The 23451-nt window shown below is 38.8% G+C and overlaps 1 protein-coding gene and 1 pseudogene across 1 annotated transcript; both read left to right on the forward strand.

Annotated features, from left to right (window-relative positions):
* Positions 1–826: 826 nt before the first annotated feature.
* LOC113073164 (PR domain zinc finger protein 10-like) lies at positions 827–16446 on the forward strand (annotated as a pseudogene).
* A 2849-nt stretch (positions 16447–19295) lies between these two features.
* On the forward strand, positions 19296–22630 carry LOC113073161 (uncharacterized). The gene is made up of 5 exons (XM_026246032.1): positions 19296–19532; positions 20302–20506; positions 20626–20684; positions 21961–22099; positions 22276–22630. The coding sequence occupies exons 1-5, from the start codon at positions 19384–19386 to the stop codon at positions 22387–22389; spliced, it is 666 nt and encodes a 221-aa protein (XP_026101817.1). The 5' UTR covers positions 19296–19383; the 3' UTR covers positions 22390–22630.
* Positions 22631–23451: the final 821 nt, after the last annotated feature.

The raw sequence follows: 23451 nt of genomic DNA on the forward strand, positions 1-23451 counted from the left end.
TAAAGAAATCCTGAAAGGGGTTTTGTTTATATAATTGTATAATTTGTGACCTTGGACCACAAACCATTCAGAAGGGTAAATATATATATATATATATATATATATATATATATATATATATATATATATATATATATTTTTTTTTTTTTTTATTTTATTTTTTTTTTTATTGAGATGTGAATAAATAAGCTTTCTATTGATGTATTGTTTGTTCGTATAGTACAATATTTGGCTGAGATTACAATTATTTGAAAATCTGGAATCTGAGGAGATGCAAAAAAAAAAAAAAAAAAAAAAATACTAATCAAAAATTACGTTTTTAAATAGTTACGGTAGGAGTTTTACAAAATGTATTATAATAATATCTTTATCCTAAATTGATTTGACCCATACAATGTATTGTTGGCTTTTGCTACAAACATGTTCATGCTACTTAAGACTGGTTTTATGGTCCATGGTCTCATTTATATATTATATCATGAATATAATGTGTGTTATATAAAATGTAGAAATGTATATGAAACATATTAGTGCATATATGTACACAAGCGCTTGTGTGACGCGATTGAAATGTCATTGGCGCGTTCTCTTTTTATTCATTGGACGGCCTTGAAGTCGTTTTATTTTTTTCATTGGTTGGGAGAAATGGCGGAAAATTCCCATTGGCACAGTGAGGAGAATGGCCTACGAGCATCAAATGCCAATTATCTCGATATGAAAAACAATTTACACATATCGGAGTTCAAAATAAAGGACGCGGACTTTATCCAGCACATCATATATGCCATTTTATCCGTATAATTCCTGCAAATCTCCATCGATATATATCGCAATGTAGAAAGCGTCGCCTGGGGCCGCGGGTCTGTTGCTAGGTAGATTATGTTAATATATGCAAGGCAGCCATCTCTGCAGCTACCATTCAGAGGGAAGACCCACTTCAACCTTTTCCTAAAAATGATGAAAACTCTCGGGAAATCCACACCCGAAGCTTAAGCGCGGATTCAGGATCGTCTCTTAGTAAGTGTCACGTAAGATTCACAGGCTGTTTTCCGTTGGACGGTCGATTAGAGGGTAGATATATTTTGTCAAGTGTCTTCGCCGTGCTTTGTTGTTGTCTTAGTCCCACCCAAAATGGAGTCGTGTCGCGTCGCGTTTTCCTCATTCTGCCTCAGACTCTCGCGAAGCGCGTCGGGTTCATCTATGCGCGGGGAGCCAAGCGCCCCTGTCCTGCATTTCAAAACCTTTATGAAACTAGTGTACTCGATTAAAACGACATCGTAGGGCCGTTCCAGATTGAACAGGCCCTCTGCTCTCACTCCTCTGTCGTTGCCGGCGCCCAGCGCGGGTTTATGTCTGATAAAGCTGCTGTGAAAGTGTTTCTGTGCCGCTGCTGGTTGTGTGGTATAGTCCGACTGGAACTCCCAACCTGCGGGCTTCAGACGGGGGGGAGAGAGCCTCACAGACAGCCAGAGCCCTTCATTCGCCATCACAGCCTTTATAAACTCTGTATCTGTCTCAGGGTTTGAAGAGGCCCGGGGTGATCGGCGTCTGTGTGTGTGTTTTTTTTCGTCGCTGGTGTTGGGTATCTTCTGTCCGGCCGTGTGTCTCCTCTAACGTTACCCCCGTGCAGTATTAGACTGACCGCTGCTCCAGTAGCGTTGCGCGCCCGTGTTCGGGTTAAACCGCGAGCTTTTAGCATTTCAGTAAATTATTAATAATAACACTATCAACGGATGAACTGCGTCGAGCCTGAGCTTTTATCTGTTCCGTTCACATCAGCCACTGTCAGACTGATCATGTTATTTTTTAAGTACATTAGAGTTCCATGTAAATTTCATGGCATAAATTATCATTATGATAATAATGATTTTTGTAAGAGAGTTATTCCATTAATTTGGAGTAACGTTATTTCTTATACAAGATGAATACAGTATGGTCTGGAAAAATCTTGAGAATATGAAAACTGAGATTTCCAAAGGTTTCCCTGAGGCCAAGTCAAATGTATTTGTCTAATGCTTGACACAATGCACACATTTGCAAGGCATCTTTACAGAAAAATAGTTTTTGTTTATAATATCTCATTCCTTTAGTTGATTGGAACTGGGCAGTTATATAGTTTACATTTTATAATAGTAGATGCAGTTAAACAGTTGAGTTTGCTATTATGTATCACCTTACATAAGATGTTGGGGATGTAACACATTACAAGTAACGTGGGTTATGTAATCAGAGTTACAAGTCCCCTGTCCCCATATTGGGAGAAATCTGAAGTAAAGAGGCATAATGTGTGCACTGTGTGAACATGATTTAGATCTAGAGTGAATGTGAATGTGCTTTTATTAATCACTCGAGAAAAAGTATTCATCGAAATGAATTAAGAAAGTGAAATGCAAACTCAGAATATGACACAAACCGGCAATAATTAAATATGTTAAATAACAAAAATGTATCTAATCCCATATTATGAACTGATGTCTTTGCTGCTGATCTCTGATGATCCAGTGCAACCGTACTAATAAGCAAAAATGAGTTTTGTTTTATTGCCGAAGAGTGTTAAACCTTCTTCTCCTTCTCTACGTTACAGACGTGAATTTATTTTTCCTTCAGCCTGAGGTTTATTCATTACACTTTATGGTGTTAACAAACACCTCGGGCGTCTCTGGTGACGAATGCAGGACTTCTCTAGTCATTTAGTCAAAAGGAAGGACACGTCCTCGTAAGGCTGCCAGATCATAAAGCTTTGTGAAGTAAGCCTATACTTAGTAGGCAGTCTTCCTTTTGTGTCCCTCATTCAGCCTGCTTTGAAGGATGCATCAAGTGTCCTTCAATCACCCACAATCCTTTGCACACATTCCAATTCCCCCTTAAACTCACCCCTTCAACCTCAAGTTCATCTGCGTTCACTTTTGAGTGCAATCTCCACATTTCAACATCCAGTTAACACCAAGTTGTGAATGGTTCTGTTTTTTGATAATCCATTACACTTGAATGTTTGTCACAACAGGAAAGATAAGACCTATCAATGAAACCTTCTGAGGTCATGTGGTGAAAATGTTGCACACTACATTATTCAGTGTATAATTTGTGATGATATTCTACTCAGGGCCATGGCCACCATAGACACCCCCCCCCCCCCCCCCATATTCAGAGCAGTGGTCAATTAATATGGGTTTTCATAATGGCTCAAGCTATTTAAAGAAGTCATGGATCTAAAATCTTAAAAAGCCATGTCACTCTGTGTAATGCATGTGCAGGTGGCTGATGAGCGGTGGATTGGTGGAGGAGGGGTTCGCTCTCACCTCGTTCTGATGCAATGGAGGCCAAGCAGGAGTCAACACATGTGTGGAGTACAGCAGCCAACAATGACACTGGAAATACTCCTCAGGTACAGCCAAACCTTACTCTGTAGTTCGATTAGTTACGTGGAACTGTTTAGTTACCTGCATCTCACATTCTTCAACCGAAAACCAATAAAGCATGTATCTCTGTTTCACTTCTCTAGAATGCACTGCCGCTCTTTCTTAATCAACAAATGCTTTAAAACATCTCTATGAAGGATCTTGATTTCAATTGCATTACAATTAAGCATGTCATCCTGCAAAAGTGTTATTGTTATGATACGATAATGTGTGCAGGTGCATTTCGAGAGCGGTGCGGTGGCTCAGATCGTGTACAGCGGAGAGCAGTCTGACCGCGCTCAGCAGCAGGTCGTGTACGCAGCAGACGGGAGCTCCTACACCTCGGTGGAGTCGGCCGAACACACACTGGTGTACATACACCCAGCCGATGGATCGCAGGTGTGGGGCACAGCCAGCACACAGGGTTATGATTCATAATTATTGCTGTAATTGTAGAAGGGTGATCGATAGACAAAGCAGCTTGTGAAGGTAATATTTTGATAAGTTTAGTCTCCTATTGCTATTATGCAACTTAATGTTAATATTAATGTTAGCTAATGCATTCAAATTTAAATATTACAACACTAAAAATGTGAATGTATTCTGTATTGCTACCAAAAGCATGTGGGGAAAGACATTAGCATCTCATTAAACGACAAATATTAAAGGGAGAGATGAACATGTTCCAGACTAAAAAAAGTAAAAATACAGTCAGAGCATTCTTTACAATCTTTTGTGTTATGAACATGTAATTGAAGAGTTTCCTGCAAAGCTGTGCTAATTTAATTTTTCACTTGCCCCACTTTGTTGTTTTCTTTGTTCCTAATTTCAGCTCCATATTTAATGATTGATTTATTGTGCAAACAGGTGATGTGTAATAATAAGCTGTGCAATCGATTGCAGAATAAACCCCTTCAAGTGTGATACAAGATCGGTCACTTTGTTGGGTTTAGTTTGTGGTGATTATTGGCGGACTGAATGTTATTTTCATATGTACTCCTTCTGATAAATGAACTCAGGTTTACTGCTCTTTTTCGTTCCTGTTCAGGCGGTGTTTACAGATCAGCCCCAAGTGGCCTATATTCAGCAAGATGGCACAACACAACAGGTAGTGTGGCATTCCATAGCATTATCAGGTATTTATTTTATTTATTTTTCATTGATGTTGACCACTAACATTATCTGTTGCATGTCAGGTGACTGTGTTGCTTCCCAGCGGTCAGAACATGAACACTGCAAATCTGCACGTACTGAGTAATGTAGCTGATGGCCCACAGGCGATCCTGGAGCCTGTGACACAGGTGAACCCGCACTGTGAAACATATCCAGCAGGAGTTTTTGTGTTGATTTGGAATCATAGACTCAAACCTCTTTTACCTCCTTCAAATCGTGTTCCAGGGATGTTGATCACTTTAACCCTCAAGACAAAATGATCACCTGCAGCAACCGTATAAAAGTAGCCCAATTCTCCAGGAAAACCACTGACTTATTTTGCTTTACACTACATTAGTGATATATCAAAACTTATGTCTAGATTTCTTCTGAAAGAAAAACGGTAATTTCTGTGAAAACGGGTTTGCAAAAAACACAGTAAAATACTGTAATCATCTGTCCACAAATATTTGGGAAATTATGCAAATGTGAAAATAAAGCATAACTGGCACTGTGTCTCACATTCTCAAATGCACATTAAATTCACACATGCAGACAGTTTGTTTCTGTGTGAACCGAGATGCTGAAAACAGAGTTGTGCGCTGCTCACATGAACACAGTGCTGTGTTGCAATTAGTTTGATAGACACTTTGATCTTTTATTTTATTCTGAGGGGCCATTTACACAACAAAATTTTCAGTCTAAAATGTGTAATTTTCTTTTTTTTTTTACACAGCAGCTGGGTTTTGGGCACTGAAAAGCATAATTTTGAAAACAGGTTTCAAAGTGCAAGTTTTTGGAAACGCCACCATTATTGTTTCTGTGGAAACACCCAACAGGGGTATTTTTGAAAACAGTGACGTCATACGCATGCGTAGTATGTGTTAGGTTTGTAGACATGCACAGTACGTGTCGATTATAAACGCAAGTGCGAACAAACATACACAACCGTGGTGGAGTGTATGGTACTGTTGTTGCTGCCGAAGAGCTGGCTAACACCCCTTCAGCAAAGTGTGGATTTACTTCACCAATATTACAACCAACAGTGGAGATGCATCTCATACAATCGTCACTTCCCTACAGCGTCAACTACTGGCCTTGTATACGTAGTCAGCGTTTTTGCGGATATGTGTGAACGCGAATAGTTAAAAAAAAAAACGTTGTTGTGTATGCGCGAAACTTTTTAAAAACACAAGGGAAAACCGTTTCCATTTTTTGACTACATCGTTGTCGTGTAAACATGGCCGGAGAAGTGAGCTGTTCACCTGAAAGGCCTCTTAACATTGTCCTACCATAGGCATGAGACTACAGTGTATGAAATAAAGCATCACCTGCATTAGTGAAGCCAGATTAACCTCCTCTTGACTAGAAAGTGATTGTTTCCCAACAGAGCCAACTTGCTGTGACTAATGCAGCTCTTCCGAACATGCCGGAGGCCTCGTCGAGTCCCCTGGGGCCACCGATTCCACTGTGGATTCAGAGGATGAGGAGGAAGACAACGATAGCGACGATTCTGACATGGACGACTGGGAACCCAGGACGCCCCAGCCGTTCACCCCTCAGAACCTCTGTGAGGAGACATTTAACACTCAAGATTGTGTGGTGAAAGGAAATCCGTTTTAGTTCTCTTTTGAATATGATCATGTGTTATTATTTCTGTGTGTAGGGTGTGAAGACTGTAACAATGCTAATCTTGGAGCATGTATGAAACACGGTCCTCTGCACCCCATCCTGAGCCGCCCTGTGATGTCCAAGGCTCGGGCCAGTCTTCCTCTCGTCCTGTATATCGACCGCTTCCTGGGCGGAGTCTTTACCAAGAGGCGTATCCCCAAACGCACACAGTTCGGTCCTATAGAGGGGCCGCTGGTGCCACAGAGCCAGCTGCAGGACACGCACATCCACCTCAAAGTACGACAAACCTCTTAATCTACATAGTTTTCAAGTATTGTGTGTAAAATTCTCACATCCTGCTGTTTGCTTCTGTGTAGTTATACATGCTAGACCCTGAAAAAGAAGGCGAGAGGGCAGAGGACCTCTGGTTTGACCTGACTGATGAAGAGCGATGTAACTGGATGATGTTTGTCCGGCCGGCTCAGAATCACCTGGAGCAGAACCTGGTGGCTTATCAATATGGCTCGGACATCTTTTACACCACCATTAAGAACATACAGCCCAAACAAGAGCTTAAGGTGCGCCTAAAGGAACCCTTTCTCATCCGTATCAAACAAAAGACTGGTCCATAGTGCTAAACATCTTATTATTAGTTGAATCTACCAGTGTTAGTTATTAATTGAAGATACTATTTTAGTTTCTCTTAATATTTATATTCTATTTTAATATTTTCTGTCTTTGATTTAAATTTTAGTCTTGTCATTTTTATAAAAAAAAAAAAAAAAAAAAACGTTTTGTTCTTTTATTTTTAGTTTTTTTAATACTTCATCTAAAACTAAACAAAACGAAGAAGTGTTGCTTTTGCAACTAGCTGAAATAAAGTACGTTTCTGTTGGTTATGTGGTTGTTTTTTTATTTTATTCTATACTTCAAGTAAAGAGTTTCACATGCGGTCTTCTCTTCAGGTGTGGTACGCTGAATCATATGCCGAGTTTGTCCACCAGAAAGTTCATGATGTCACAGATGAAGAGAGAAAAGGTAAATTGTCATTGTCTTCTTTGAAATTAGTATCTGCTGGAAGTGTTATAGTTGAGGACATTAGTGATTCATTCACATAGCCACAGGCATGAAAGACTAGATATTTACTAAGGATGTAATTGCTAACTTTCTCAGTTCCAGTCATTTTGCGTGTTTTTTTCTTCTTCAATACAATAAAATGTAAAATGAAGTTTAAATATGTGCATTAATTTCAGTTAATTATATTTACATAATATCATATCCTTTGGAAAGAATGTAATATTTCTTAAAGCTTCTGATCACATCAATGACACTGATTACACACAGATCAAAGCTTAAAACCTTAAATCTATATGAATCTATTAATCAAAAACGTCATCCATATAACAACAATGGGAGTCATGAATTAAAAAAGAATCACACTAAATGCTTATAAACTCCTCCTTTAACTATTAATCTTCGAACTGTACCCCTAGTATTTACATCTGATCTATGATGTTATCTCAGTATTATCTGAAAAAGATGTTTCTCTTGTGGTTCCTGGGTCAGTTTTACGTGAGCAGGAGAAGAACTGGCCGTGCTATGAGTGTAACAGACGGTTCATGAGCTCAGAGCAGCTTCAGCAGCACTTAAACATGCACGACGACAAGCTGAACCTCATCCAAAGGTGACTGATTTCTCCGATGTTTATGATCGTATTCCTGACAGTAGCTATGTTTCCATCTACCTATTTTCATGCACATTTGGGATATCACATATAAAACGCTGAATGGAAACGCAAGATGCACATAAATTCTTAAAATGCACATTAAAACGAAGTCGGATACATTTCCTATCCAGTAAGAAAACGTGCGTATAAACTATTATGGAAACACTCTCGGGAAGTTATCTTGGAAAGCAGCTCTCAACTACGTCAAAATAAAAGTCCCGCCTCTTAACACATCGGACAAGCAGAAAAACATATTGACAGATGCCAATAGTTGACAAATGGCAAATATCGGCCGATATATCAGTCGACCACTATTCATCTGCACGCTCCGAAGCTCGTAATTTATTGAAAACAAACATTTATTTACAAACATACAAACAAAAAATTTATTATATATTATTATTATATAAAGTGCCTTCTCCCACTGCAGCAAATGAAGTTTTTCTTTGTGATATTTAGCGCAGGTTATTCAGGAAGTAATGATTTTGTTGTCTTTAACTCTCTGGATGGAAACAATACTTTATTCGAACGATTCATGCAATATTCCAAGTTTGCACATAGGTTTTATTCAAAACGTTGGATGGAAACATAGCAAGTGAGTCCATTGCAGAATCTGGCAAAAATTCTTCTTTTCCAGGCCAAAAGGCCGCGGCCGAGGAAGGGGCAGGAAACGATTCGGTGCTGCACGGCGACCAGGACGACGTACGAAATTCATCTGCCCACAGACTCCTGTTGAGAGTGCTGACAAAACACAGGTACTGCAGACCTCATTTACTCACCATCATGTCATTTCAAAACCGTAAGATATTCATCCAACTTCGAAACACTTTTTTTTTTTTATAAAACTTGGGAGATTTCTGTCCCTCCACTGAAAGTCCATTTACCGTATTTTTCGGACTATAAGTCGCACATGAGTATAAGTTGCATCAGTCCAAAAATACGTCACGATAAGGAAAAAAACATATATAAGTCGCACTGGACTATAAGTCGCATTTAACCAAGAACCAAGAGAAAACATTACCGTCTCCAGCCGCGAGAGGGCGCTCTATGTTTTCAGTGTAGACTACAGGAGCACTCAGCAGCATAGAGCGCCCTCTGGCGGCTGGAGACGGTAATGTTTTCTGTTAGTTCATTTGTCTTAGTTCATTTCTCTCCGTTCATGTCAAATTAATTTGGATAAATAAGTCGCACCTGACTATAAGTCGTAGGACCAGCCAAACTATGAAAAAAAAGTGCGCCTTAAAGTCCGGAAAATACGGTACCCAAAATTTGATGCCTCAAAAAGTTAATAAAGACATCGTAAAAGTAATCCATGTGAATGGAACAGTTTAAAAAGTCTTCTGAGGAGGCAAATTTTGTATTATAAGATGAACAGATATAATTTAGACTTTTATTCACACATAAACATTGATTAACTCACACACATAGAATCATCAAATATGGCAAGGTTAGCACAAATTAGTTTGCTCGATGCAGAGTGGATCTCTGATCTCTTTATGAACGTTTAAACGTTTGAATCGACAGCAAAACTTTTGTCTTGGTACCTGCTGTAGGAGCTTTTAGCATCTGTAGATAAACTACCATTTGAGGAGCGAACGGACGGAGCTCTTAATGGGCTGAAGGGGGTGGAAATGGCAGCTGAATCGATGGAGACCGAGACGGAAGAAGGGCTTGATACCCCAGAAACCCACACCGAGGTACTGCAAGAGGAGGGGGATTCTGTCACCCCACCTCCAGCCACAGAAGTCCCAGAGTCTGCCAAAGAGGACCTGTCTCAGACAAGTCCCGAAGACCCCCACCTCACACCACAGGACATGAGGAGGGCGAGGAGGATTAGGGTAAGAGGAGTGACCCACAACCTCAGATCTCTGCATTGTAGTGTGTTGAGTAGGCTAGAGTTATTTAACAGTAGCGTGTGTGTGGCTGTGTCTTTCTCTTTTGTTGCGTGCTGCACGTTAAGGTGGACATGCAGGTAGGTCTAATGTGGGCCAGAGTGGAGTCAGAGGAAACTTCCTCCTTCAGTCAATACAGTGTTGACTCCCTACATCCCCATTACATCTGTCTGTATCCGTTCAGTCCCCGAGCTTCATCATTTAACCATCAGCAGAGTTTTAGGACAGCTGCTCCAGAAATGAACATTCACATCATTTAATTGTAGGATACTAGGCCCGGGTTGATTGAATATTGATTTTGATCAACCAATATCAATCTTAAATCCCAAGAATCTATGCTGTTTTCTGGTGATGCATGAACAAAACATTGCTTAGTTTTATTTGTAGCTTGCCTACCGTGCAATATTCACAATAAGCTTTGTGCTTCATTACTTTCAATATTAAACAAAGTCTTAGATTTTAAATTGAATTTGAATCATAAAATTACACGGAATACCATTTTTGTGCTGAGTGCTCATAAACCCTCTTTATTTTAAATGTTCATATTTTAACAAAAATAGAAGTAGAAAGTGAATTACAGAATTAAAAAGAAAAAATAGGCTTGTGTGAAATTTAAATGTTTGTTAATGAGAGTTGATCTGAAATTAAATCGTACCATTGTTAAATTTGGACTGGTTGTTATCTAAACCCTTCAGTATTATAGTAATTTACTGATGAACAGCTTGTATACTGTACCTGATCTATAGCCAAATGAATTGATATCTAAATCAGAATCGAATCAAATCAAGAGCTTGTTGTGAGCTGGAATTGAACTGAACTGGGAAATCTGTTAATAGCGAGCACTAGTGCTTACTCTTGTGCTTCAAAAATGCCAAAAAACACTGTAAAAGTGGTTCACACTACTAATACAATAATTTGCCAAAATAAAAGCTCTATGGTTTAACATTTGAAAGCAAATAAATTAAGAGAGCCATTAATATTGGCAATGTAAACCATTCTTTGCTTTCCATGGATGAAAGTGTTTTGGTTTTGGAACGATGTGAAGGAGAATAAATGACAGAATGTTCATTTTTGTGTGAACGAACTACAACTGGAAGATGTTTGTCCTGTTTGTGTTCTGCATGTAAAGGAAGCGCCTTGTTTCAGCCGCCCACCTCTGTGACATACAGACCACCCGAGTGCATTGTGTCATCGCTCACAGATCATATGACTTCAGTGTAATCGAAGTGATTCCTCGTCATCCTGCTTGGATTCTTCACCTGGTCGTCTTTTCATTCCTCCATGCTTTCTCTCTTCCCTTACCCAGAATGCCGCTCTCCAGCATCTTTTCATCCGTAAGTCCTTTCGACCCTTTAAATGTTCTCATTGCGGGAAAGCCTTTCGAGATAAAGACAAGCTGGAGCAGCACATGCGATACCACGGGCGGGACGGCTGCCGTCACATGTGCCATCAGTGCGGTAAGGGCTTCCTGTCCAGCTCTGCGCTTGAGGATCACCTGCAGCTGCACTCTGACCAGCGCACCTACTCCTGCCTCTTCTGCGCCGAGTCCTACGACAGACTGGACCTGCTCAAAGTGCATGTGGAGGTTCACCTGGTCAACGGCTGCTTTTCCTGTCCTTCCTGCAAGAAAACCTTCACAGACTTCATACAGGTGTGGTGTGCTAACAAACAGATGTACACATAGTTCACATAAAAATGAAAATATGCTGAAAAGTGACTTCGTCTATGATAGAGGGGTAGATGAGTTTATCATGACATCACTTGCTTACTAATGGATCCTCTGCAGTGAATGGGTGCCGTCAGAATGAAAGACCAAACAGCTGACAAACATCTATTAATGTTTTGTGAAAATGAAATGCTGCTTGTTTTTAAGAAAGAAATCCATCACTTAGACAATTTAACCATCATTTTTGGGTGCCCAAAATCCATAATAATGCTTACTCCAGTGAAAAAGACCATCACAAGTTATCCTCTCACATCAAAATCCACCAATATATACATTTTACTAGTGGCTAAAATATAGTGAATAAACTCTGATAATGTGAGAAATCTTGACGATGTCTGAATACATTTTGGATTGACTATATGTAGTTGTTTTGACTTTTGTTTTTTAAAACCGTGATTAATCTGTGCATATTTCTCTCCTCATTCAGACAAAATTATAGTTATTATTATTATTACACAATTTATTCCAAATGCACAGGTTTTGTCTTCGCTACATGTAAATTGATGAGCTGAAGTGGTGTGGATTATTGAGGTTTTTAGCAGTTGTTTTGGACTCTCATTCTGACGGCACCCATTCACTGCAGAGGATCCATTGGTGAGCAAGTGATGTAAAGCTTTGATAACAAGTGGATTTTCAAGGGAGAAAAAATTATATCAAAAGTGATATGACCATTTCAGTGTCTGGTCTGGTTACATGGCAGTATTCTGATGTTTAATGGTGTGATTAGCCAATCATGCATCTGTGTCGTGCAGGTTAAGAAACATGTGAGAAGTTTCCACTCCGAGAAGATCTTCCAGTGTACAGAGTGTGATAAAGCCTTCTGCAGGCCTGATAAACTACGCCTCCACATGCTTCGCCACTCTGACCGCAAGGACTTCCTGTGCTCCACCTGTGGAAAACAGTTTAAGGTGATTCAGATATGCCCAGATGAATATCGTTCATGCATAAAAGTATCCACAAATAAATTCAGTGCATTGTGATGTTTATGCGTCTTTAAGCTTTGAACCCAAATACAGTTAGGCATGAAACACGAAAAGAATGTGTCTGAGTGTTTAACAACTTCTCATTTATTTTGTTGTGTGTTGCTTCTCCTTTGTTGGCCAGAGGAAGGATAAACTACGGGAGCACATGCAGAGGATGCACAACCCTGAACGTGAGGCCAAAAGGCGGACCGCATCCACCGCACCAAAGCTTTGAAACAGAAGGAGCCCACCACCGACTTTGAGAGCTTCATGTTTAAATGCAGACTCTGTATGATGGGCTTCAGAAGACGAGGAATGCTGGTATTTACTTTTTAAAAAAATCTTAAATCTAGGATCTTTTTTGGTGTCTCTTAGGCTTTCTAAATGAGTCTTTTTTTTCTAAAATTTTTTTACATTTTTTTTACTGTCCTGTCCACAGGTGAATCACCTGTCTAAACGACATCCTGAAATGCGATTGGAGGAGGTTCCTGAGCTGACGCTGCCCATCATTAAACCCAACAGAGATTACTTTTGCCAGTACTGTGATAAGGTCTGGACTTCTTCAACACATGAATGTTCTTCTGGGGTTGTTCATGATTGCTGTGAGCTCTGCCAATTCTGTCTTACCACCTTCGTTGGTTCTGCTCATTTTAACGGCATTGGCTGCATTTATAATAGTCAACATTTGAAGTGGATTAAAACTAAAATGCGTTCTTGTATTAGAACAACTTTGGTGAACTTTTTTGATCCACTTCAAATGTCAGCTGCTGTAAGACAATCGCAGTGTGTCCTCGTGCCTCCTCTGAAAATAGTTAAATATAATATAATAGCATATATTATATATATAATATATATATATATATATATATATATATATATAATAGCAACTTAAAATAAATGATTTCTGTATTAATATACTTTAAAAAGAAAACTTTCCTGTGATGCAAAGTGAATTTTCATCAGCCATTACAGCAGTCTTCAGTGTCACATGATCCTTCAGAGATCAAATATGCTGATATATTATCAATGTTGGAAAGAGCTAAATATTCTTTTTGGAAACCGTATATACTTTAAATGAATAAAAAGCTAAAGAACAGAGTTTGTTAAAAATTAAATTTAAAAAAACTTTAAATTGATAAAAAAAAGTGATAGTTAATACTTATATTGTTAGAAAATTAATAAATGCTCTTTTAAAAATTAATTAACGTAAAAAATCTTACTGAACCAACCTTTTGAACAGAACACACACACACGTATATTTATAATATGCAATTAAAAACAACTGAAGAAAGTAATTCATCCCTGAAAGTAGTACCGGTAATTGTATTTTTTAATTATGTTATTATATTCAGGTGTATAAAAGTGCCAGTAAGAGGAAGGCCCACATTTTGAAGAACCACCCCGGGGCAGAACTGCCCCCCAGCATCCGGAAGCTGCGTCCGGCCGGCCCGGGAGAGCCTGACCCCATGCTGAGCACACACACACAGCTGACCGGCACCATCGCTTCTGCACCTGTCTGCTGCCCACACTGTGCCAAACAATACAGCAGCAAGGTACAGCCATCAATGACATGCTGAGTGTTCATCTGTATGGATTTATGTGTCCTAACTTATGTCTTTGTTTATTTTTAGACCAAGATGGTCCAGCACATCCGTAAGAAGCATCCGGAGTATCAGTACAGCAGCAGCAGCAGCATCCCGGCACCTCTGGCTGCTACCGTCATCAGCAGCGCTCCTGCCGTCATCACAACAGACGGCAGTACTGCGGAGACCGTGGTGGTGAGCACGATGTGCACGCTCAGACACACTCCCCCAAACACGTCAAAACAACAGCTAATTAATTCTGTTGAATGATTTTAATTTAGAGTTGTCTTTTAAAGAGACATCAGTAAGGTGTTACTGATTAGATGATCGGTAACGACCCAGTGTCTTCCTCCTAGACGACTGATCTGTTGACCCAGGCCATGACGGAGCTGTCCCAGACCCTGACCACAGACTACCGCACAGCACAAGGGGATTTCCAGAGGATCCAGTACATCCCAGTGTCTCAGGCAGGAGGAGGCCTGTCCCAGCCACAGCACATACAGCTGCAGGTGGTGCAGGTGGCCCCGGTACGCACACACTCATACACACTCGCTGTTTTGCTCTTTATTACTTTATTATTGCTTTCATTCTTTTGACTTCATGAACTTTTGAGCGGTACTGTTTGCATATATAGTTCATACACAGTGTTCTCTGCTTCTATTTTGCATACTTGTGTACATAATCAGTTTATGTGTAGCACTTTTCTGTCTTCTGGTGAGTTTTGGACTGATTTGATAAGCGAGGGCTGTGTCTGTTTGTCTCTGCAGGCGTCCTCTCCTCACTCTCAGCACTCTACAGTCGATGTGAGCCAGTTACACGACCCTCACAGTTACAGTCAGCACTCTATTCAGGTTCAGCACATCCAGGTGGCTGAGCCCACGGGGACGGTGCAGGCCAATGCACAGGTGAGACACTGATTTTTACAGGATATGCATCCTGTGTTGAGCTGAACAATACTTTTTCCAGACATGTACTACTGATGTTTTGCATTTCTGCTTCATAGACTACCAAGTCTTGCCAACGGTGAATTTAGATCCCCCTTAGATAAATGTATGCACTGCAGGTTTTTTAAATTGTATGGATTTTCTCTGGCAAGTCACCAGAATCATGCTTGATGGATTAAAGTTTAAAAGAATAAATTGTAATTATTAGTATTGTAATTTTTACAGTACTGTAAAATAAAAGATTTATTAAATACTTGATTTATTTTACATGACAATGGTATTACTACAATATATTTCTTATTTTTATATTTCTATTTAATAATAATAATTGCAAAAAATTATTTAATAGAAAATATTTTACAAATATATATTATTTAATAGTCATGCTGAATAAGTTTAAAACAGTGGGAATATAGCTCATGAAATCTCAAGTAAAATAGTTACTGAAAAAGGTTTAAGTTGGTTCTTGTAAAGATTCTTTTATATTAATATTTTTTTATATCAAGATTTTTTCCAATTTGTTCAGCCATAAAATGATAAAAAAAAAAAAAAAGTTATGTTTTTAGATTAAAAGTTTTATAATTCTGCTGAAAATTCCAGTTTTTTCATACTGCGATACATTTCGCATTTTTTTTTAAAAGCATATTCACACCCAGACCACATTTTTGGTCCATGATGTTGTATTAGGATGATATATAAAAATGTTATGCTTTTGTGTAGTTTAGTGGCATCAGTCTTACAATCTCTTACATTTGAACACTTTCTATCATCCAATCAGGTTTCAGCTCAGCCTCTAAGCCCCTCCTCTCAGCAAGCGGCTCAGGAGCTTAGCACCACCCAGCTGACCCCTGTGACCCTCGCTCAGGGCCAGACTCTACAGACGTCCACCAATCAGACGCAAGGTGCTGCTCAGCATGCGTACCTACCCAGCAACTGGAACTACAGGAGTTACCGTAAGCATCTTCAGCAAAAGCTTCTGTAATAGATATTTATCAATATATTAATCTGCATTTATACAGAAAACATGATGGCAGCATTGTGTTTTCCTCCCTTTGCTCACGTAAGCCTCTGAGATCCAGATGATGGCTCTTCCTCATACTCAGTATGTGATAGCAGAGGCCAGCACCCCCGTCACTGCGTCCGGCAACAGCAGTCAGGTCAAGACGGTGAGTGGAACAGCTATCTGGCTTCCACAAAAATTCCAGTGTTTTTGTTTTCATATTGTAGTGCAATTATGTTTTGGTTTCTGGTGGAGTGCAGACACATTATGTGATCTCGGAAGGACAGACGGAGCTGGATGGTAAGCAGCTGAGTGTCCCGTCATCCGCTGGGCAGGTTCACCCCGACCCACTGGAGCAGCCGGCCGTCAGTCAGCAGACCACCACGCAGTACATCATCACCACCACCACCAACGGGACAGGGGCCAGTGAAGTTCACATCACCAAACCCTGACCCTCAATTACACATGAAGAAACTGATTTGTCGTCTTCAGCTGCAGAGTTACTTTAAATGAACAGATTTCTGATTTATTTTCTTGAAGAGTTAAAAAGATGAACTCAAATAGTGAAGATGTTTTTGTATGAAAAATAATAAAAACACTGGAGTGGGTAACTGTGTTTCTCTAGACACCCAAAAATACCTAATTGTGTTTGTTTTCAGGAACTATCATGACTTTTAACCTGTGACATCTTGCCTTTTATCTTCATTTTGGTATTTTTTTTTTTCCCTCTTTATTTTTTTTATTCAGTAAAGTATTGAAAGATTCATACTTAAGACTGATGAGAGACCTTTAAAAGGATTTTTTTTTAATTATTATTTCTTTGTTTCCCCACAATAAAAGGGGTCAAGCGCAGTGGATCCTCATTTCGCTGGCTTTTGTTTGAATATATTTGGAAATCTTCATGTAAAATTTGGCACAGCCGCAAAGCCTGGAAAAATACTGCCTTGATGAGCAGGCGGATCTTATAAAAGATCACAATTTACCCCAAAATCCAAAGAGAGAATTAGAATTTGCACAGAGAATGTGAAGCTTTGTGACTTAATTTTTGTTACTATAAAGTGTTAGAATTAAATTTAGCTTGATTGTCATGAACATAATGTCACGATGCAAAAATATACTTCAGTTTCTTACGATGAAATGTAATGTATTTTTGTAATGTGTTTTAGAGTGGAATATGACCTTGACATTTCATTTCGAGAATCTAACATCAATCTCAAAATCGCATTATTTTGATAACGCAAAACTTCCCAGATCAGATCGTCAATCCCCACATCAGCTCCCTTGCAAATGAAAGCGAACCCCAAATGATTACTTAATTATATTAACTATAAATAATTAAAATATGCTCCACTGAAGAAGTCAACTGCCAGAATGAGGTTCAGATGAAGGTTGAACCCTTTATACCCTCCAAAAAATCCTCCAAAAAATCCAAATCAGAGTCCTCATATTATTTTATGCATTATCTGTTAAAACGACTGGAAGATCTTGTGTATTTCATGTAACTTGTGTTTATGGACATACTAGTATTTATTTGGGTTTTGCACATCCATTAGTGGAGCACTGCTGCAACTTTAGAACCTGAGAAAGGGAAATGTATCCAGCATACACTATTTATACTGAGACAAACTTGTACAATGTAAAAAAAAATCTGTACTATGATGAGTATTGTAATTATTGACAGTTTATGTACAGTAATGCGCCTCAGTGTCTCTGGGTTGGTGTCTCCTGTTGTTCCTAGTGATCGTAAATAAACATCCTTTTGTAGACTTCATGTCTTTATCATCTGCCAGTTCTCAAATCCCTCATCTTGGCTTTATTTTGACTTCCTATTTTAAAAGCAGTATTATGGAATAAATACAAAACTAAGATCTATCTACAGTAGAATTTCAAGTATAATGTATCTTTTGACAATTTCCCCCATTTAAACCCAGTAACAGAATACTCCTGTTTTACTCCGTACTGAAGCTTGATTTGTTCACATTCTGTAGCTGCACAAACCAATGGTTTTTTAGTACGCTAGACCTTGAAGGAGCAGCGTCATTTCATCAGAAGCATTCGACTGAAGTGACGGTCATTGATTTGCATGCAATCTCACCAATAGAGATCCCAGTTGGCCATGCCCCAGGAGTAGGAAGTTCCTCTGGTGGAGTGGGCCCTCACACCTTTGGGGCTTTGTTAGCCTTCTGAGGTATAAGCCAAGGCTATGGCGAAGACTATCCAGTGAGAAAAACCTCTGCTTTGTAACTGGCAGCCTTGTAAAGCGACTGTCTTAACAGGTTGCCATCAGCAGGGCGGTTTTAAGTGACAAGGCCACAGCTTTGCAAAATGGAGTGGTTTGAAGAGACTACAGACAAGTCCCAGACTGGCACAGCCTGAAGACAAGAATGATTCAGGATCCGCCAATCAATTGGCCAGCTTCGTAAAAGTGTGAGGGGCCAGAGACAGTCCAAATAGTAGGACCGCATACTGATAGGCCACTCTCTCGAATACAAATCTCAAGAAAGGTCTGTGATGATGTAGATATGAAAATCTTTCAGATCTTTCATATCCACCATCAGGAAACAGTCCTCAGGACAAATGTGTGCCAAGATCTGTTTCAAAGATCTGTACACTCAGACATCTTGAATGGAATAGAAGTCTGAATGATACCCCTGAAACAAGGTGGCCTGTGAGTGAACTGAAGCGAGTAACCTTGTCTTATTGTGTTTAGAACCCAGATGGACGTGCCCGGAATGGCTGCTCTAAGCCGCGAGCCGTGATGCAATGGGTTCTAATCTTGCGAATGAAGGCTTGGTGTTAGGAGGAGGGGAACTGGCAACCAAAAGGTTGCGTGGGAAAGGGAAATTTGCTCTTTTGAGTATGTGGGTCCTCTATCATAGCAGTAAAACATTCAGGTACGTGGACTTATATGGAGGTCAGCTCTGCCCCTTCTGGTGGGCTAAATCGCCATTGGTTTGTGCAGCTACACAAATGTGAACCAATCAGGCTTCAGTACAGAGTAACCTGAAGTTTTCCCTATACACATCATGAGCTAATAATATGTGCTGTTACATTGTAAACATGCAGAACGGTTTGGTCCCATTTTGTCCGTCTCGAGTGAATGTTTTTTTTTTTTTTTTTTTGAGCTGTTGTGTGTATATAATGTGAATGTGTTTGAGGAGGGAGTGGTGGTAACTGGCACAGGTGGGTCGGGCAGTAGCCTGACTTCTCTCACCATACCGCATTCCGCACATATTCTTCTTACAAACCAACAAGGAAAACAATAAACATTGGTGTTTGATGAATTAAACCTGCTGGACCGACTGGTAAAGCTAGAAAATCCAGTATTCAGTCTCCATGGCATGTGTTGAGGAACCCAAACACTTCCCACAGGACGTCCGTGAGGATACATGCCTCAGCTGAGCGTGGGAAATGTGTGGAGCTGCTGGGAGCGGAGCAGGACTCGAAGCCGAGGAGAAGGGGATGGAGCAGTGGAGGACAAACAGATGATCAGCCGAGAGCTGGAGGAGAGAGCTGGGCAAGAGTGGACACGGATGAGGTGGGTGTTTGGACTGCTTGAGTTAACCCTTGAGAAAAATAGTATGCTTAATTGTGTTGAATGTGCATTTGTAGTGTACTTCAAATCATAAAAGTGTTTCTTTTTTTTTATGTGTATACTTACAGATAATATAAAAATACTGAATTCAAGGACAACTTAGGTGTACTTAAAGAGAGCAGGACACTTTTAAGATGAGCATTTTGTAAAAATGTCAAATTAAAGGTTTTACTCTGAAATACATAGCTTTAATATTTTGTTGTGCTTTCAAAAGTTAAAAAACTTCAGCACTGAAAATGTGTAATTACGAAACTTTTTTAAATACATGACATACAAGTTTTGATGAAAATTTCATTATTTACATTTTAGTTTATCATAAAGTCTTGTCAGTACATTGTGCAGTAAACTGTATATTTCAAAGACAGTAGAGGTAATTATGAAATTATATATAAACACAGATGGGAACATTCTCAGAACTCTGGCTAGCACCCTGACAGGTTATAAACAAACCAATCATTCTTCCATTGATATTAATAGTTACAGTTTCGGAGTTACATGTTTTGTAAATAATGTCTTCAAAATGTTATGGAATGGTTTTTTTTTTCTGAAATGCTTTGGTTGGACATTTATCTATCTAATGTACTTTACTATTTAAGACTTGTCCCAGAACGTTCTGTTTGCAAAACGATAAAATTAATGAAATATTTTCTCTAATGTTCATAATAACTGAGATTAGCCAATTGTGTTGACTGTCTGTTTCCTTCATTGTCAGACTGCACTGGAGAAACTGGCCGAGATGGAGTCCGTTTCTGGCTCTGATGTGCTTGGTTCTTCTGGAGGAGTCTCCTCTGCACCCCTCTGTCAGTCTGCCTGAAGCCACGGGTCGACTGCTCCTCGCTGGGCTGCTGTGTGCTGCCTTGGCCCTCTGTGCTCCAGCTTTCCAGTTCCTGCTCCGTTATGAACAGAAAGTAAAGCAGGTCTGTCTACTATTGTATTATTGTATTTAGTTTCGCATCCTAGTCAGCTTGTCAGTTTTAACTTATGACATTATCTCACATAAGTAAATACGAATGTATGTTATGTGTGATTTTCTCAGCATCTCCCATGCAATGGTGAGGTGATAGTGAGACAAACTGCTGAAAACCAGCAATCCAGGTGAGACAGAGCAAATCCTGTTAATATACCGAATACCAAAATTCTCTTGTTGACTACTTTCTTTGTTTTAGGGGTCAAATGATTTCAATGCAGTTCACCACATATTAACACTATGAAAAACTCTATAGTCTTGTTTTTACATAAAACCTCAATTGCAGCTTGTCAGAGACCAAAACAAGACATACAGTACATGGGATAAATTATGAACTCCTATTGTGTTAAAAAAAATCCTTTGAGTCTTAAATGTAAAAAGTACACATTGAAAATGTTCTCAAAGTGTTAATTTTTGGCAAATTGCATGGAAGCTAACAACATTTAACACCCCTAACACCATCTTACTCTCTAAGATTTGTATAGCCTTTCTATGTGTCGAAACTTTGCATAACCCTAAATGAGAAAAAGACAACATTTCAAGAATAAATTAACCAATGTTTCAAGCAGTTGAACTTAAAACCGAATGTGGAGGAAACAGATTAGTATGGGACTGTTCCAGGTACAATATGAGTTTAAGTGGTAAAATAAGGCCCTTTAATTTAAGATTAGTAATACATTAACTAACATAAACTAACAATGTTACAGTATTTATTCTTCTGTTAGCTCTAGTTAAAAAAGTACAACTATTCATTGAAAATTCATGTTCGTTCAGGTACATTAAAATATTATCAATGGATACAACTTTTGATTTTAATAATGCATTATTAAATGTTAACATAACCCTAGTCTCATGGTACAAATATAATAAATAAATAATTCTTAAATAATTAAAATGGTTGGCTGTAGTATTACTATACAAATGATTTATTTATTGTTATTATTGTTATTTAAAAATAAAATGAAGGATTGCGAGACAAACAAAAGTATTTTCTTTTATAATCATTAGCATACCATACATTTAACTTGCACTGAACCTAGAAAATTCCTTTATTCAAAACCCTCGTTCCTGGGACTGACTGGAATTCAACAATAAACAGTTTTGTCATGTTTTAGATGTAGATATGTTGTCAGAACACAAAAGACTGATTCGCTGCTGATTTCTTCGAAATGAAGGGGGTTTCAGTGTATGAGTAAAATAAAGCCTGTGGTAAACATAACCTGACGATACTCTGACGTTTTGTCACAACTGGACACACTCACACCCCAAACGGTCTTATCTTACAACCCCAAAGGACAGTCTGGAAGGAAGCAGCAGCGAATGGGTCTTCCTGGTTCTGACGTCATACCTGCACCACCTACACTTGGTTGAAAACATTTGTCTTATTTATCTGATTTCTCTCAGCATACATCCACAGCAGGACGCAGGTCATCTGGAAACGCAGGTCAGTGCTCTAGCGGATGGTTTAGCGGTGTCCCTCCTGCATGAGCCCCTGCCGGACCCCAGCGAGCCACACATACGAGGTCTCCTCAACAGACTAGAGGTGCGTCTGTAGTGGATGGGTGCTCAGAGAATCTGTCAGCAGTGTCATCACACATATATTGTCATTTTCATTTCAAATGATGTTGCTGTTGGAAACCCAATGCTCTTGTTGATCCTGCTAAACAGGAATTTGGGATGTTTGCAAATACCAGTAATGTTTGTCTTTTTGCATTTCAGGCAGTGTCTCGGACTCTCCACAGGAAGAGTTGTGAGGAAGGACCTGAGGAGAAGGAGAAATGTGCTCTTCAAGATAGAGTGAACAGTATAAGCTCTTACCTGAGGGACAGGTGAGATGAACTCGATGAACAGATACGACAAATATTTACCCGATGTCACCAATTGTTCAAGGCTTGGTTGTTTCTAGGGTTGAACTCCACCTAAAATGTCTCACACCCAGTCTTGTGTCATGCATGATTTCAGACAACAAGCTGTCATGGGACGAGCCGATGCCTCGCAATATCCAGTTTCATTTGAATGTTCATGACAAATAACTGTGCACTCGTATAATGGTGTAGTCAATGCTTATGACTAGAGACAAAAGTCCAGACACACCTAATCATTTTTAATGGTAAAGTCATTCAGATGATCACATACAAAAAAAAGAAAAAAGAAAAAAATGTTATGAAAATCAAAACAAAAAAAGTTATATTTAGATTTCTTTAGTTGCACTCTTTAGATGTTTTCTCAAGAGAGAGAGAAAGAGAGAGATTTTGCCATGAAATTTTTTTGTAGAATATATATGTTATTATTTTTGTATACATTTATAGAGTTTTTTTACAGTTTAAGTACAGTTAATAATTGTTCCAAAACAAATTCATGCTTACATCTTTATATTAAAATGATTTCATTATTATGACAAATTCAGCCAAGTGTCCAATCTTGAATGACAGTGAAACATAAAGTACATAAATCAAGCAAGTTATGTAAGTTAATTTACAAAATTACCAAAATAAAAGAAAAAAAAAGATAGATAGAGGTTAACAGTAGGTAGTAGTAAAAATGAGCAAAAATGTAAGTATTGTAATGAACAAATAATAATTTTATTATAATATAATATAACATTATTATAATATAACATTTTTATAGGATTATTTGATTATTGGAAAATGTAAAAGCATTTATTTGAATTATCTATTTATTTTAGTTTACATTTATATTAACATTATAAATGTCATGTTTGATGCATCCTTGCTAAATGAAGGTTTTTATTTGTTTAAAAAATAACTTTTAGCACAGTATTGTGTCCGTTTTCATGCAGCACTTTTTTTTGAAAAGCTCTTTTCTAGTCTGTTCTGAACTGATATTGTTTTTTATGATGGTGTTGTGTTTCTAATGGCATTATTCTGTGTGTCA

Source organism: Carassius auratus, unplaced genomic scaffold (genome assembly GCF_003368295.1).
Source record: "Carassius auratus strain Wakin unplaced genomic scaffold, ASM336829v1 scaf_tig00011493, whole genome shotgun sequence".
Classification (NCBI taxonomy): domain Eukaryota; kingdom Metazoa; phylum Chordata; class Actinopteri; order Cypriniformes; family Cyprinidae; genus Carassius; species Carassius auratus.

What these genes read in the sequence shown, in the direction of transcription:
- LOC113073161 (XM_026246032.1), top strand. Translation starts at nt 19,384, where the DNA reads ATGCCTCAGCTGAGCGTGGGAAATGTGTGGAGCTGCTGGGAGCGGAGC. An exon ending in GCTGAAAACCAGCAATCCAG is followed by an intron (nt 20,685 to 21,960) that starts GTGAGACAGAGC and finishes GATTTCTCTCAG; the next exon opens with CATACATCCACAGCAGGACG. An exon ending in GTCTCCTCAACAGACTAGAG is followed by an intron (nt 22,100 to 22,275) that starts GTGCGTCTGTAG and finishes TTTGCATTTCAG; the next exon opens with GCAGTGTCTCGGACTCTCCA.